Raw genomic sequence first — 13511 nt, forward strand, 5'->3', positions numbered from 1 at the left:
TGGGGTCTGCTCACCAACCAAGACTTCACAAAATGGGACAAACACCAAATTGAGACTCTGCACGCAGAATTCTGCAAAAATATCCTCCGTGTACAACGTAGAACACCAAATAATGCATGCAGAGCAGAATTAGGCCGATACCCACTAATTATCAAAATCCAGAAAAGAGCTGTTAAATTCTATAACCACCTAAAAGGAAGCGATTCCCAAACCTTCCACAACAAAGCCATCACCTACAGAGAGATGAACCTGGGGAAGAGTCCCCTAAGCAAGCTGGTCCTGGGGCTCTGTTCACAAACACACCCCACAGAGCCCCATGACAGCAGCACAATTAGACCCAACCAAATCATGAGAAAACAAAAAGATAATTACTTGACACATTGGAAAGAATTAACAAAAAAACAGAGCAAACTAGAATGCTATTTGGCCCTACACAGAGAGTACACAGCGGCAGAATACCTGACCACTGTGACTGACCCAAAATTAAGGGAAGCTTTGACTATGTACAGACTCAGCGAGCATAGCCTTGCTATTGAGAAAGGCCGCCGTAGGCAGACATGGATCTCAAGAGAAGACAGGCTATGTGCTCACTGCCCACAAAATGAGGTGGAAACTGAGCTGCACTTCCTAACCTCCTGCCCAATGTATGACCATATTAGAGAGACATATTTCCCTCAGATTACACAGATCCACAAAGAATTCGAAAACAAATCCAATTTTGAAAAACTCCCATATCTACTGGGTGAAATTCCACAGTGTGCCATCAGAGCAGCAAGATTTGTGACCTGTTGCCACGAGAAAAGGTCAACCAGTGAAGAACAAACACCATTGTAAATACAACCCATATCTATGCTTATTTATTTTATCCTGTGTCCTTAACCATTTGTATATTGTAAAAACACTGTATATATATATAATATGACATTTGTAATGTCTTTATAGTTTTGAAACTTCTGTATGTGTGATGTCTACTGTTAATTTTTATAGTTTATTTCACTTTATATATTATCTACCTTACTTACTTTGGCAATGTTAACACATGTTACCCATGCCAATAAAGCCCCTTGAATTTAAATGAATTGAGAGAGAGAGAGAGAGAGAGAGAGAGAGAGAGAGAGAGAGAGAGAGAGAGAGAGAGAGAGAGAGAGAGAGAGAGAGAGAGAGAGAGAGAGAGAGAGAGAGAGAGAGAGAGAGAGATGTTGCATTATTCAAGGCATCACCTGTGTGTTTGAAGTGAGAGTTCAAAGTCATGCTAATCAGGATAGGGGTCTAGAGTATGTATGTCTCTCACTCCAGAACACACACACACACACACACACACACACACACACACACACACACACACACACACACACACACACACACACACACACACACACACACACACACACACTGTAGCTCATGCCACACACTCTTAATTGTTTTCTCCTTCCTGTGGATGAAGAGTACCTGAGTGGTTAGTGGTTACCATGACGACTCAAGATGTCTTTTATCACGACCAATCAGAATACTGATTAGCTAAACAAGACTCTTCTTTTTCTTCTCATCTCTCTCCTTATTCTCTCTCTATAATCTATCTCCCCACCTCTCTCCTTTAGTCTCTTTTCCATCCTTCCTCACATCTCTCCTCTTCTTCCCAATCTCATATGCACTCTCCCTACCCTCTTCTCCTCTCCCTCCCCCTTTTCTCCTCTCCATGCCAAGGTGAGAGCTGGAAAGGGGGATGAACATTTCAGGATAAAAGAGAGGGAAAGAACAGCCCTTCTGAAAGGAGTGATGCTAATTTAATTAGTGGTCTCAAAGGGATGTTCAGGGCTGGCTCAAGACATAAGAGGTGTCCAGGGCTGGCTCAAGGCATAAGAGATGTCCAGGGCTGGCTCAAGGCATAAGAGATGTCCAGGGCTGGCTTCAGGCATAAGAGATGTCCAGGGCTGGCTTCAGGCATAAGAGATGTCCAGGGCTGGCTCAAGGCATAAGAGATGTCCAGGGCTGGCTCAAGGCATAAGAGATGTCCAGGGCTGGCTCAAGGCATAATATATGTCCAGGGCTAGCTCAAGGCACAAGGGATGTCCAGGGCTAGCTCAAGGCACAAGGGATGTCCAGGCCTGGCTCAAGTCATAAGAGATGTCCAGGGCTGGCTCAAGGCATAAGAGATGTCCAGGGCTGGCTCAAGTCATAAGAGATGTCCAGGGCTGGCTCAAGGCATAAGAGATGTCCAGGGCTGGCTCAAGTCATAAGAGGTGACCAGGGCTGGCTCAAGTCATAAGAGATGTCCAGGGCTGGCTCAAGGCTTAAGAGATGTCCAGGGCTGGCTTAAGTCATAAGAGATGTCCAGGGCTGGCTTCAGGCATAAGATATGTCCAGGGCTGGCTTCAGGCATAAGACATGTCCAGGGCTGGCTCAAGTCATAAGAGATGTCCAGGGCTGGTTCAAGTCATAAGGGATGTCCAGGGCTGGCTTCAGGCATAAGAGATGTCCAGGGCTGGCTTCAGTCATAAGGGATGTCCAGGGCTGGCTCAAGGCATAAGAGATGTCCATGGCTGGCTCCAGGCATAAGAGATGTCCAGGGCTGGCTTCATGCATAAGAGGTGTCCAGGGCTAGCTCAAGGGATAAGAGATGTCCAGGGCTGGCTCAAGTCATAAGAGATGTCCAGGGCTGGCTCCAGGCATAAGAGATGTCCAGGGCTGGCTCCAGGCATAAGAGGTGTCCAGGGCTGGCTCAAGTCATAAGAGATGTCCAGGGCTGGCTTCAGGCATAAGAGATGTCCAGGGATGGCTTCAGGCATAAGAGATGTCCAGGGCTGGCTCAAGTCATAAGAGATGTCCAGGGCTGGCTTCAGGCATAAGAGATGTCCAGGGCTGGCTCAAGGCATAAGCGATGTCCAGGGCTGGCTCAAGGCATAAGAGATGTCCAGGGCTGGCTTCAGGCATAAGAGATGTCCAGGGCTGGCTCAAGACATAAGAGATGTCCAGGGCTGGCTTCAGGCATAAGAGATGTCCAGGGCTGGCTCCAGGCATAAGAGATGTCCAGGGCTGGCTTCAGGCATAAGAGATGTCCAGGGCTGGCTTCAGGCATAAGATATGTCCAGGGCTGGCTTCAGGCATAAGAGATGTCCAGGGTTGGCTTCAGGCATAAGAGATGTCCAGGGCTGGCTTCAGGCATAAGAGATGTCCAGGGCTGGCTCAACTCATAAGAGGTGTCCAGGGCTGGCTTCAGGCATAAGAGATGTCCAGGGCTGGCTTCAGGCATAAGAGATGTCCAGGGCTGGCTTCAGGCATAAGAGATGTCCAGGGCTGGCTTCAGGTATAAAGCTACATAAGCATTCGCTTAGATATCCAGGCTGCTAGGTTTTATTTAAAAGAAAATGTGGGGTCCCAACTTCCTGTATAGAGTTAGAATAATAGAATAGACAAGGTGCAAAGTTGAAATTTGGTTGTGCATCAGCAATTATCTTCACCCCATGGCAAAATGGGTAGAATTACAGTAAGTTAGCTTTAAAACTGCAAAAAAATATACATATCTTCCCCATGGAAAAATTAGCAGAATTTCATGGTTTTTAAATAACATTGAGAAATTTGCTCTATGCCCTGTGGCAAAATGTCGACAACTGCATAAAAATTGCTTTAAACCTGAAATGCTTCTCTCCACTGTCAAGAGTAGGGCCAGGTGGGGGAGGAGGGGGGGGGTGATGTCCTCTGGTTAAACATGGAACCAATAAAGAGACAGGTGACGTCTCAGGGCTGTAGAAGAGAGAGAGAGAGAGAGATGGAGACAAGAGAGAGAGAGAGAGAGAGAGAGAGAGAGAGAGAGAGAGAGAGGTAGGTGGCAATAAGGAAAAAGAGAGAGCTTGAGTGGAATGGAAGAAAGACAGGATTTGAGACAGAGAGGGGTGGTGAAAACTAGGGGGGTATAAGAGAGAGAGAGAGAGAGAGAGAGAGAGAAGACTCCATATTCAGTCTCCAGCTCAAGGCTGGGTTAGAGAATCAAAGACAGGTAAACAGTGTGAGGGGGTTGGAAGGTAGGGTTAACGTGAGGTATTGTTGTTGTAAGGTCTACTTTAGTACTCAGGGTTATTGGGTAAAGTCTGAGTTTGTGTTTACATGAAAGACCTGAGGTTATTGTCTCTTAACTCTTAGACTCAGGGTGGAATATGGAAGAGGCGGGGCTTGAGTGAAGGTGCATATTACTGGAAGCTGACATTCGATACTGCAAAGTGTGATGATACACCTATAAATGTGGAGGAGCTGGAGAGGGTTTGGAAGTGAAGTGTGTGAAAGCAGGTCTGTGAAGTGGTACTGAGGTCAGCCACAGACCAGCTCATTTCTGGAGAGAAAAAATGTTCATTGGTAGCACTGGTGCTCCAAACTTATAAAAGTTAGGAGCGCCACATAAAATCTAAGAGCACCAGAAATATTTTGTCATTGATTCAGATAAAGCCTACAACCTGCCTATATGAGTCCTAATTACTTTTGAAGCATATCTCATGAAAAATGCATCACTTTTCCTTTCCTTTGTTTGGTTTTTTAATTTGTTCTTTTTTATTTACCTGCACTGAACCCACTCAACATTTACATTACATTCAGTCATCTAACAGACTCCCATCCAGAGCGACCCAAAAGTATGTGGACACCCCTTGAAATGAATGGATTCGGCTATTTCAGCCACACCCATTGCTGACAGGTGTATAAAATCGAGCACATCTCCAGGGCTGGCACAGTGTTCTAAGGCACTGCATCACAGTGCTAGCTGTGAGATCCTGGTTCTTGTCCAGGCTCTGTCACAGCCGGCCGCGACCGGGAGACCCATGTGGCGGCCTAAGATTACCATGCGCCATGCCAAGCTTCGGCTGGAGTGATATAAAGCTCGCCGCCATTGGACTCTGGAGCAGTGGAAACGTGTTCTCTGGAGTGATGAATCACGCTTCACCATCTGGCAGTCCGATGGACAAAACTGGGTTTGGCGGATGCCAGGAGAAAGCTACCTGCCCGAATGCATAGTACCAACTGTAAAGTTTGGTGGAGGATGAATAATGGTCTGAGGCTGTTTTTCATGGTTCGGGCTAGGCCCCTTAGTTCCAGTGAAGGGAAATCTTAAAGCTACAGCATACAATGACATTCTAGACAATTCTGTGCTTACAACTTTGTGGCAACAGTTTGGGGAAGGCCCTTTCCTGTTTCAGCATGACAATGTCCCCATGCACAAAGCGAGGTCCATATAGAAATGGTTTGTTGAGTTCGGTGTGGAAGAACTTGACTGGCCTGCACAGAGCCCTGACATCAACCCCATCGAACACCTTTGGGATGAATTGAAACGCTGACTGCGAACCAGTCCTAATCGCCCAACATCAGTACCCGGCCTCACTAATGCTCTTGAGGCTGAATGGAAGCAAGTCCCTGCAGCAATGTTCCAACACCTAGCGGAATGCCTTCCCAGAAGAGTGGAGGCTGTTGTGGTGGAAAAGGGGGAACCAATTCCATATGAATGCCCATGATTTTGGAATGGGAAGTTCGACAAGCAGGTGTCCACATACTTTTGGCCATATCGTGTATGTGTTGAATGCATGCTGAGAGAATAAACAGCGTGGAGGAACTGTGTGCTGCCTGCTTGAGTGACAGCGGGCGGGACTTGGTGTGTGTGGCCCAGGAACTGGAAGCAAGCAGTCGTGGAGGGAGAGAGAGGACTCCATGACACATTTTTCTAGCTGCACAGGTGATCCCAAAATAAAACTGCAGGTCGCCAGCAGAATATTTTGTTGCATATGCGACCAAATTGGTCGCACTCTAGATCCCTGCACATATATACACACACACACACACACCAGGAGTGGTTTAGCAAACTATACGTACATTCTGCACGGCGTCCTGCTGGTACTGTGTGAGAGAGGAGAGCTGAGACTCAGAGTGGTAGAGAGACAGACCCTTCCTCAGACTGTTCAGATCACCACTGTTAGCCTGCTGAGATACAGAGAGAGAGAGCGAGAGAGAGAGAGAACATTTAGAGGAAAAGTGCACACAGAAGGCCGATCTCCTCTGGCCGAGAGATAGAAGCACAACCTTGTAACAGCAGTTGTTCAGCCAGTTCAGTTCATGTATATCAGTGAAAGTGGCCAGCATGTGTTTTGAATCCTCCTGTCTGGCATACAGTAAATGGCATCCCTCTGCCTCAGGTCACTGTGACATTAGATGGGACCAAAAAGTCAATGAACATTCCCTCCTGCCTATACATATGTCACATATCTGTGTCTGTCTCATTGGACAATGTAATACAACAGAGACAAGACAGGTTTTAGTGGATAAATCAAATCAAATAAATTCCCTTGGAGATAAAACTGTATAGCAGACTTTGGGGCGGTGTGGCCTCTTTCTATGTACGTGTGTGAGGTCATTATGATGAGCTCACTCTAAACTGTGTGTCTTTTAACCAGTGATTTTACTCTTTGAAGACATCCTTAGTTTTCCTTTTACACTTTCATTGTTTCTGGTTTGCGTTTACTTCTTTCATTGTATTGTTTTAATTTGAAGTGTGTTGGGATTTTAGATGCGCTTAAAATAAAGTTTGGTTGATCTAGATTCACCACGGTCTATTTTACCCTCTGGGCCACGTAAGGAAAGCAAACCAGGCATAGAATGTTTCATTTGATTCAGACAATGGTATCTATTCAGTGTTATTTTGCATTTATCTGACGCTAACAGCAACCCTTCAGTTCAGCTCAAAAAAAAACAAACACACGCACACACACACACACACACACACACACACACACACACACACACACACACACACACACACACACACACACACACACACACACACACACACACACACACACACACACACACACACACACACACTCCTTATGGTTAGACTCCCTGACTGGTCTGTGCTACCTGCTACCCTGAGGGATGGCTTTTGTGTTATTTTTCAGTGTTCTATGTTCTCTTTGTGTGGAGTGCAGAATGAGAGATCAACATGTTGTCAGCCCCAACACACAGAGCGGTAGCGCGTCGTCTTTGGGGCCATTGGAGCAGCACAAATGCCCTGTGTAATCCCCTTTTCTGGAGTGTGTTTGTGTCACGACATGGACCTTCTCGCTCAGTCTCTCGCTCTCGCTCTGTTCTGATTGGTGTCGTGTGTTTACAGCTCATTTGGGATTGGCTCAGTGGGATTACAGTACTGTCTCCATAGTGAAGGCTGTTGTAATCACAGAGCTGTATACATGGGGATATGTCTACATCAACAGGACACTCATAACTGAAGCCCAAATGACACCCCTATTCCCTATTACAGTAAGTGCACTATTGGCAAGGGCCAATTGGGTGGCATTTTGGGACACAACCTACACTTCTAGCTGATGCCATAATGATGCTCTCTCTGATTGTTACAATGTTAGTAAAACTCTGCACTCCCTTCTGTGTAGGTGTCCATTTGTGTGTGTGTGTGTGTGTGTGTGTGTGTGTGTGTGTGTGTGTGTGTGTGTGTGTGTGTGTGTGTGTGTGTGTGTGTGTGTGTGTGTGTGTGTGTGTGTGTGTGTGTGTGTGTGTGTGTGTGTGTGTGTGTGTGTGTGTGTGTGTGTGTGTGTGTGTTCTAGGATCTCCCAGTAGAGGGTAGAGATACTGAGAATCGGTTTGTCTGTGTGTCCGTTGTTGTTCTTCCCCCGATTCCTTTCGTGTGAAATCAGACGGCAGACAGAATGACAATGAGAAGCCATGAAACATTCAGTCCATGTGTGATTTCTCCTGCCCTCCCATTGTTTTAACCCAATCCATTATTGACGACCACTTTCCCTGTGATACTGAATTATTCAATTAACCCTATCATCCCAGCAGGTAGTAGCTCTTCTCTCTTTCCTCCCCATCTCCCCTGTGTACTCGATTACTCTGCAATATTTAGCTTTCGCTATTCGCTCTCTTTCATCTCTCACATTCTCTATTTATACGTTGAAAAATACACTCGTGTCTCTGCTGCTTCCTCTGTCTCTCCCACGAGAGAGCTCGGGTTTGAGAAAGTGAGAGGGGGAGAAAGTAAGAGAGAGACAGAGGGCGAAGAGAGAGAAGAATATCAACGGAGGGGTGATCGTTTTCCCCATGGTAATAAAACAGCAGCAGTGTTTTACCTGTGATAGCAGCTGCTTGTTGTCATCCTCTAGGATGCTGACCTTGGTCTCCAGTTGTCTCATGTAGTTTGAAGATGGATCTGGGAGAAAAAGAGGAAGAGAAAACATCATGTACAAGAATGTCAGTCAGTGTCCCAAATAGCACCCTCTTCCCAATATACTGTTAGTGCACTACTTTTGAACAGGCTTCATATACGGTGTATATATATAGGGAATAGGGTGCCATTTGGCACATACCCAGTGTCAAATCTGAACCACATGTCTGAAACCTTGACACATTCCTACTTCTCTCACCAACCCATACATCGTTTATTAGACCAAAACACGTGCGGGCCCACAGTTTCACTCCAGTGTCTTGTAAATATCCATTGGCCTGCGTTTAATGTGTTGTCTGGTGGGCTCTGGGTCCCTCTGATTGGCATGTTTGTGTGATGCTCTGCAGTCCACTCAGCCTTAACCCTCCACTAGTCCAGTGCTCTATTGTTGACTCTCCCATGGGGATTATGTTGTGCCTAAAACTCCAGTAATCCTAAAATGGCTCTCTTTCATTTCCTGTAAACTGCCGTTTCCCAACAATCAATACTGGACTGCACAGCTCCTTTACAGAGATTTCAATCCAATCCATCAGCTAAAGCACTGGGATTATTTTGGTGGCACGAAAACCTTGTGGTTTTCATGATTTAAACGGAGACAATCTGCAATGGCAGCAGTTGTTAGGCCCCCTACATGTACGCTCACACACACACACACACACACACACACACACACACACACACACACACACACACACACACACACACACACACACACACACACACTGCTCTGTCATACATCTCAGTAGTTTCCCTAATAAGAGGGGGGCAGCATAGGCGGGAGTGTGTGCGTGTGTGTGCGCGTGTGTGCGTGTGTGTGCGCGTGTGTGTGTGTGGGTGGGCGGGTGGGTGTTGACCATAGTGATGACTGATGACTGAAACTTAGCGAGAAGGGATCATTCTCTACTCTATCCTTCTCTTCTCTGTTCCTCCATAACTCCCTCTGAAGGAATGAGACAGGGGGAAAGAGGGGGGAAGAATGATGGATAACAGACAGAGAGAGAGAGAGAGAGAGAGAGAGAGAGAGAGAGAGAGAGAGAGATATGGAGGGCTAGACAGTGGAACCAATGCCAAGGTGTCTAATGGTGTAGCAGGTAGACGTACAGATGTGAGGGCTGTGACACGAGCTTGAGTTGATCTCCTCTACCCTCTAACCACTGAGTTTATGACTAGTAAATATCAACAACCCATTTTCAGGGTTTTGCTGGATAGGGGTTGCGTCCATAAATGGCACCCCAGTGCCTTCAGAAAGTATTCGAAATATCTCATTTACATAAATATTCACACCCCTGAGTCAATCATAAGTAGAAGCACCATTAGCAGTGATTACAGCTGTGAGTCTTTCTGGGTACGTCTCTAAAAGTTTTCCACACCTGGATTGTGCAACATTTGTCCATTATTATTTTCAAAATTCAAATCAAATCAAATTTTTATTTGTCACATACACATGGTTAGCAGATGTTAATGCGAGTGTAGCGAAATGCTTGTGCTTCTAGTTCCGACAATGCAGTAATAACCAACAAGTAATTTCAAAACTACTGTCTTATACACACAAGTGTAAAGGGATAAAGAATATGTACATAAAGATACAGTGCCTTGCGAAAGTATTCGGCCCCCTTGAACTTTGCGACCTTTTGCCACATTTCAGGCTTCAAACATAAAGATGTAAAACTGTTTTTTTGTGAAGAATCAACAACAAGTGGGACACAATCATGAAGTGGAATGACATTTATTGGATATTTCAAACTTTTTTAACAAATCAAAAACTGAAAAATTGGGCGAGCAAAATTATTCAGCCCCTTTACTTTCAGTGCAGCAAACTCTCTCCAGAAGTTCAGTGAGGATCTCTGAATGATCCAATGTTGACCTAAATGACTAATGATGATAAATACAATCCACCTGTGTGTAATCAAGTCTCCTTATAAATGCACCTGCACTGTGATAGTCTCAGAGGTCCGTTAAAAGCGCAGAGAGCATCATGAAGAACAAGGAACACACCAGGCAGGTCCGAGATACTGTTGTGAAGAAGTTTAAAGCCGGATTTGGATACAAAAAGATTTCCCAAGCTTTAAACATCTCAATGAGCAATGTGCAAGCGATAATATTGAAATGGAAGGAGTATCAGACCACTGCAAATCTACCAAGACCTGGCCGTCCCTCTAAACTTTCAGCTCATACAAGGAGAAGACTGATCAGAGATGCAGCCAAGAGGCCCATGATCACTCTGGATGAACTGCAGAGATCTACAGCTGAGGTGGAAGACTCTGTCCATAGGACAACAATCAGTCGTATATTGCACAAATCTGGCCTTTATGTAAGAGTGGCAAGAAGAAAGGCATTTCTTAAAGATATCCATAAAAAGTGTTGTTTAAAGTTTGCCACAAGCCACCTGGGAGACACACCAAACATGTGGAAGAAGGTGCTCTGGTCAGATGAAACCAAAATTGAACTTTTTGGCAACAATGCAAAACGTTATGTTTGGCGTAAAAGCAACACAGCTCATCACCCTGAACACACCATCCCCACTGTCAAACATGGTGGTGGCAGCATCATGGTTTGGGCCTGCTTTTCTTCAGCAGGGACAGGGAAGATGGTTAAAATTGATGGGAAGATGGATGGAGCCAAATACAGGACCATTCTGGAAGAAAACCTGATGGAGTCTGCAAAAGACCTGAGACTGGGACGGAGATTTGTCTTCCAACAAGAAAATGATCCAAAACATAAAGCAAAATCTACAATGGAATGGTTCAAAAATAAACATATCCAGGTGTTAGAATGGCCAAGTCAAAGTCCAGACCTGAATCCAATCGAGAATCTGTGAAAAGAACTGAAAACTGCTGTTCACAAATGCTCCCCATCCAACCTCACTGAGCTCGAGCTGTTTTGCAAGGAGGAATGGGAAAAAATTTCAGTCTCTCGATGTGCAAAACTGATAGAGACATACCCCAAGCGACTTACAGCTGTAATCGCAGCAAAAGGTGGCGCTACAAAGTATTAACTTAAGGGGGCTGAATAATTTTGCACGCCCAATTCTTCAGTTTTTGATTTGTTAAAAAAGTTAGAAATATCCAATAAATGTCGTTCCACTTCATGATTGTGTCCCACTTGTTGATTCTTCACAAAAAAATACAGTTTTATATCTTTATGTTTGAAGCCTGAAATGTGGCAAAAGGTTGCAAAGTTCAAGGGGGCCGAATACTTTCGCAAGGCACTGTATATGAATGAGTGATGGTACAGAGCAGCATAGGCAAGATACAGTAGATGGTATCGAGTACAGTATATACATATGAGATGAGTATGTAAACAAAGTGGCATAGTTAAAGTGGCTAGTGATACATGTATTACATAAGGATGCGGTAGATGATATAAAGTACAGTATATACGTATGCATATGAGATGAATAATGTAGGGTATGTAAACATTATATTAGGTAGCATTGTTTAAAGTGGCTAGTGATATATTTACATCATTTCCCATCAATTCCCATTATTAAAGTGGCTGGAGTTGAGTCAGTGTGTTGGCAGCAGCCACTCAATATTAGTGGTGGCTGTTTAACAGTCTGATGGCCTTGAGATAGAAGCTGTTTTTCAGTCTCTCGGTCCCAGCTTTGATGCACCTGTACTGACCTCGCCTTCTGGATGATAGCGGGGTGAACAGGCAGTGGCTCGGGTGGTTGTTGTCCTTGATGATCTTTATGGCCTTCCTGTAACATCGGGTGGCGTAGGTGTCCTGGAAGGCAGGTAGTTTGCCCCCGGTGATGCGTTGTGCAGACCTCACTACGCTCTGGAGAGCCTTACGGTTGTGGGCAGAGCAGTTGCCGTACCAGGCGGTGATACAGCCCGCCAGGATGCTCTCGATTGTGCATCTGTAGAAGTTTGTGAGTGCTTTTGGTGACAAGCCGAATTTCTTCGGCCTCATGAGGTTGAAGAGGCGCTGCTGCGCCTTCTTCACGATGCTGTCTGTGTGGGTGGACCAATTCAGTTTGTCTGTGATGTGTATGCCGAGGAACTTAAAACTTACTACCCTCTCCACTACTGTTCCATCAATGTGGATAGGGGGGTGTTCCCTCTGCTGTTTCCTGAAGTCCACAATCATCTCCTTAGTTTTGTTGTTCTTCAAGCTCTGACAAGTTTGTTGTTGATTATTGCAAGTCAACCATTTTCAGGTCTTGTCATAGCTTTTCAAGTAGATTTAAGTCAAAACTGTAACCAGGCCAACATTAACTGTCTTCTTGGTAAGCAACTCCAGTGTAGATTTGACCTTGTGTTTTAGGTGATTGTCCTGCTGAAAGGTGATTTCATCTCCCAGTGTCTGGTGGAAAGCAGAGTGAACCAGGTTTTCCTGTAGGATTTTGCCTGTGCTTAGCTCCATTCCGTTTCTTTTTTATCCTGAAACTCCCCCGTCCTTAACGATTACAAGCATACCCACAACATGATGCAGCCATCAATATGCCAGAAAATATGAAGAGTGGTACCCAGTAATGTGTTGCTTTGGATTTGTCATTAAACAGCCATTAAACCATTGCTGTCATGGTGAAATCCCTGAGCGGTTTCTTTCCTCTCCAGCAACTGAGTTAAGAAGGACACCTGTATCTTTGTAGTGACTGGGCGTATTGGTTCAGCATTCAGTGTAATTAATAACTTCACCATGCTCAAAGAGATATTCAATGTCTATTTTTACCCATCTGCCAATGGGTGCCCTTCTTTGTGAGGCATTGGAGAACCTCCCTGGTCTTTGTGGTTGAATCTGTGTTTAAAATTCACTGCTCGACTGAGGGACCTTACAGATAATTGTATGTGTGGGGTACAGAGAAGAGGTAGTCATTCAAAAATCATGTTAAACACTATTATTGCACACAGAGTGAGTCCATGCAACTAATGTGACTTGTTAAGCACATTTTTAATTCTGAACTTATTTAGGCTTGCCATAACAAAGGGGTTGAATACTTATTGACTCAACTTAAATTGTTCATGGATGGGCCTGGGAGGGAACAGGCCCACCCACTTGGGAGCCAGGCCCACCCACTGGATTTCCCCACAAAAGGGCTTTATTACAGACAGAAATACTCCTCAGTTTCGTCAGCTATCCAGGTGTCTGGTCTCAGACCATCCTGCAGGTGAAGAAGCCAGGTGTGGAGGTCCTGGTCTAGTGTGGTTATACGTGGTCTGCGTTTGTGAGGACGGTTGGACGTACTGCCAAATTCCCTAAAACAATGTAGGAGGCGGCTTATGGTAGAGAAATGAACATTACATTCTCTGCTAGACATTCCTGCAGTCAGCATGCCAATTGCACGCTGCACATTTTT

General features: G+C 45.1%; 1 protein-coding gene across 3 annotated transcripts in view; it reads right to left on the reverse strand.

Moving 5' to 3' along the window:
• ccdc85ca (coiled-coil domain containing 85C, a) overlaps positions 1-13511 on the reverse strand; it is a 62734-nt gene that overhangs the window by 14657 nt on the left and 34566 nt on the right. The window contains exons 2-3 of one of the 3 annotated variants that reach the window (XM_064927787.1): positions 8115-8194; positions 5848-5952 (exon numbers count right to left, since the gene is read on the reverse strand). In XM_064927787.1, coding sequence (XP_064783859.1) covers positions 5848-5952; positions 8115-8194 — 185 coding nt within the window. Of the gene's footprint in view, positions 1-5847; positions 5956-8114; positions 8195-13511 lie in introns of all 3 variants that reach the window. The other 2 variants (XM_064927786.1, XM_064927788.1) reach the window with 2 other exon arrangements.

Source organism: Oncorhynchus masou, chromosome 21, assembly GCF_036934945.1.
Source record: "Oncorhynchus masou masou isolate Uvic2021 chromosome 21, UVic_Omas_1.1, whole genome shotgun sequence".
Classification (NCBI taxonomy): domain Eukaryota; kingdom Metazoa; phylum Chordata; class Actinopteri; order Salmoniformes; family Salmonidae; genus Oncorhynchus; species Oncorhynchus masou.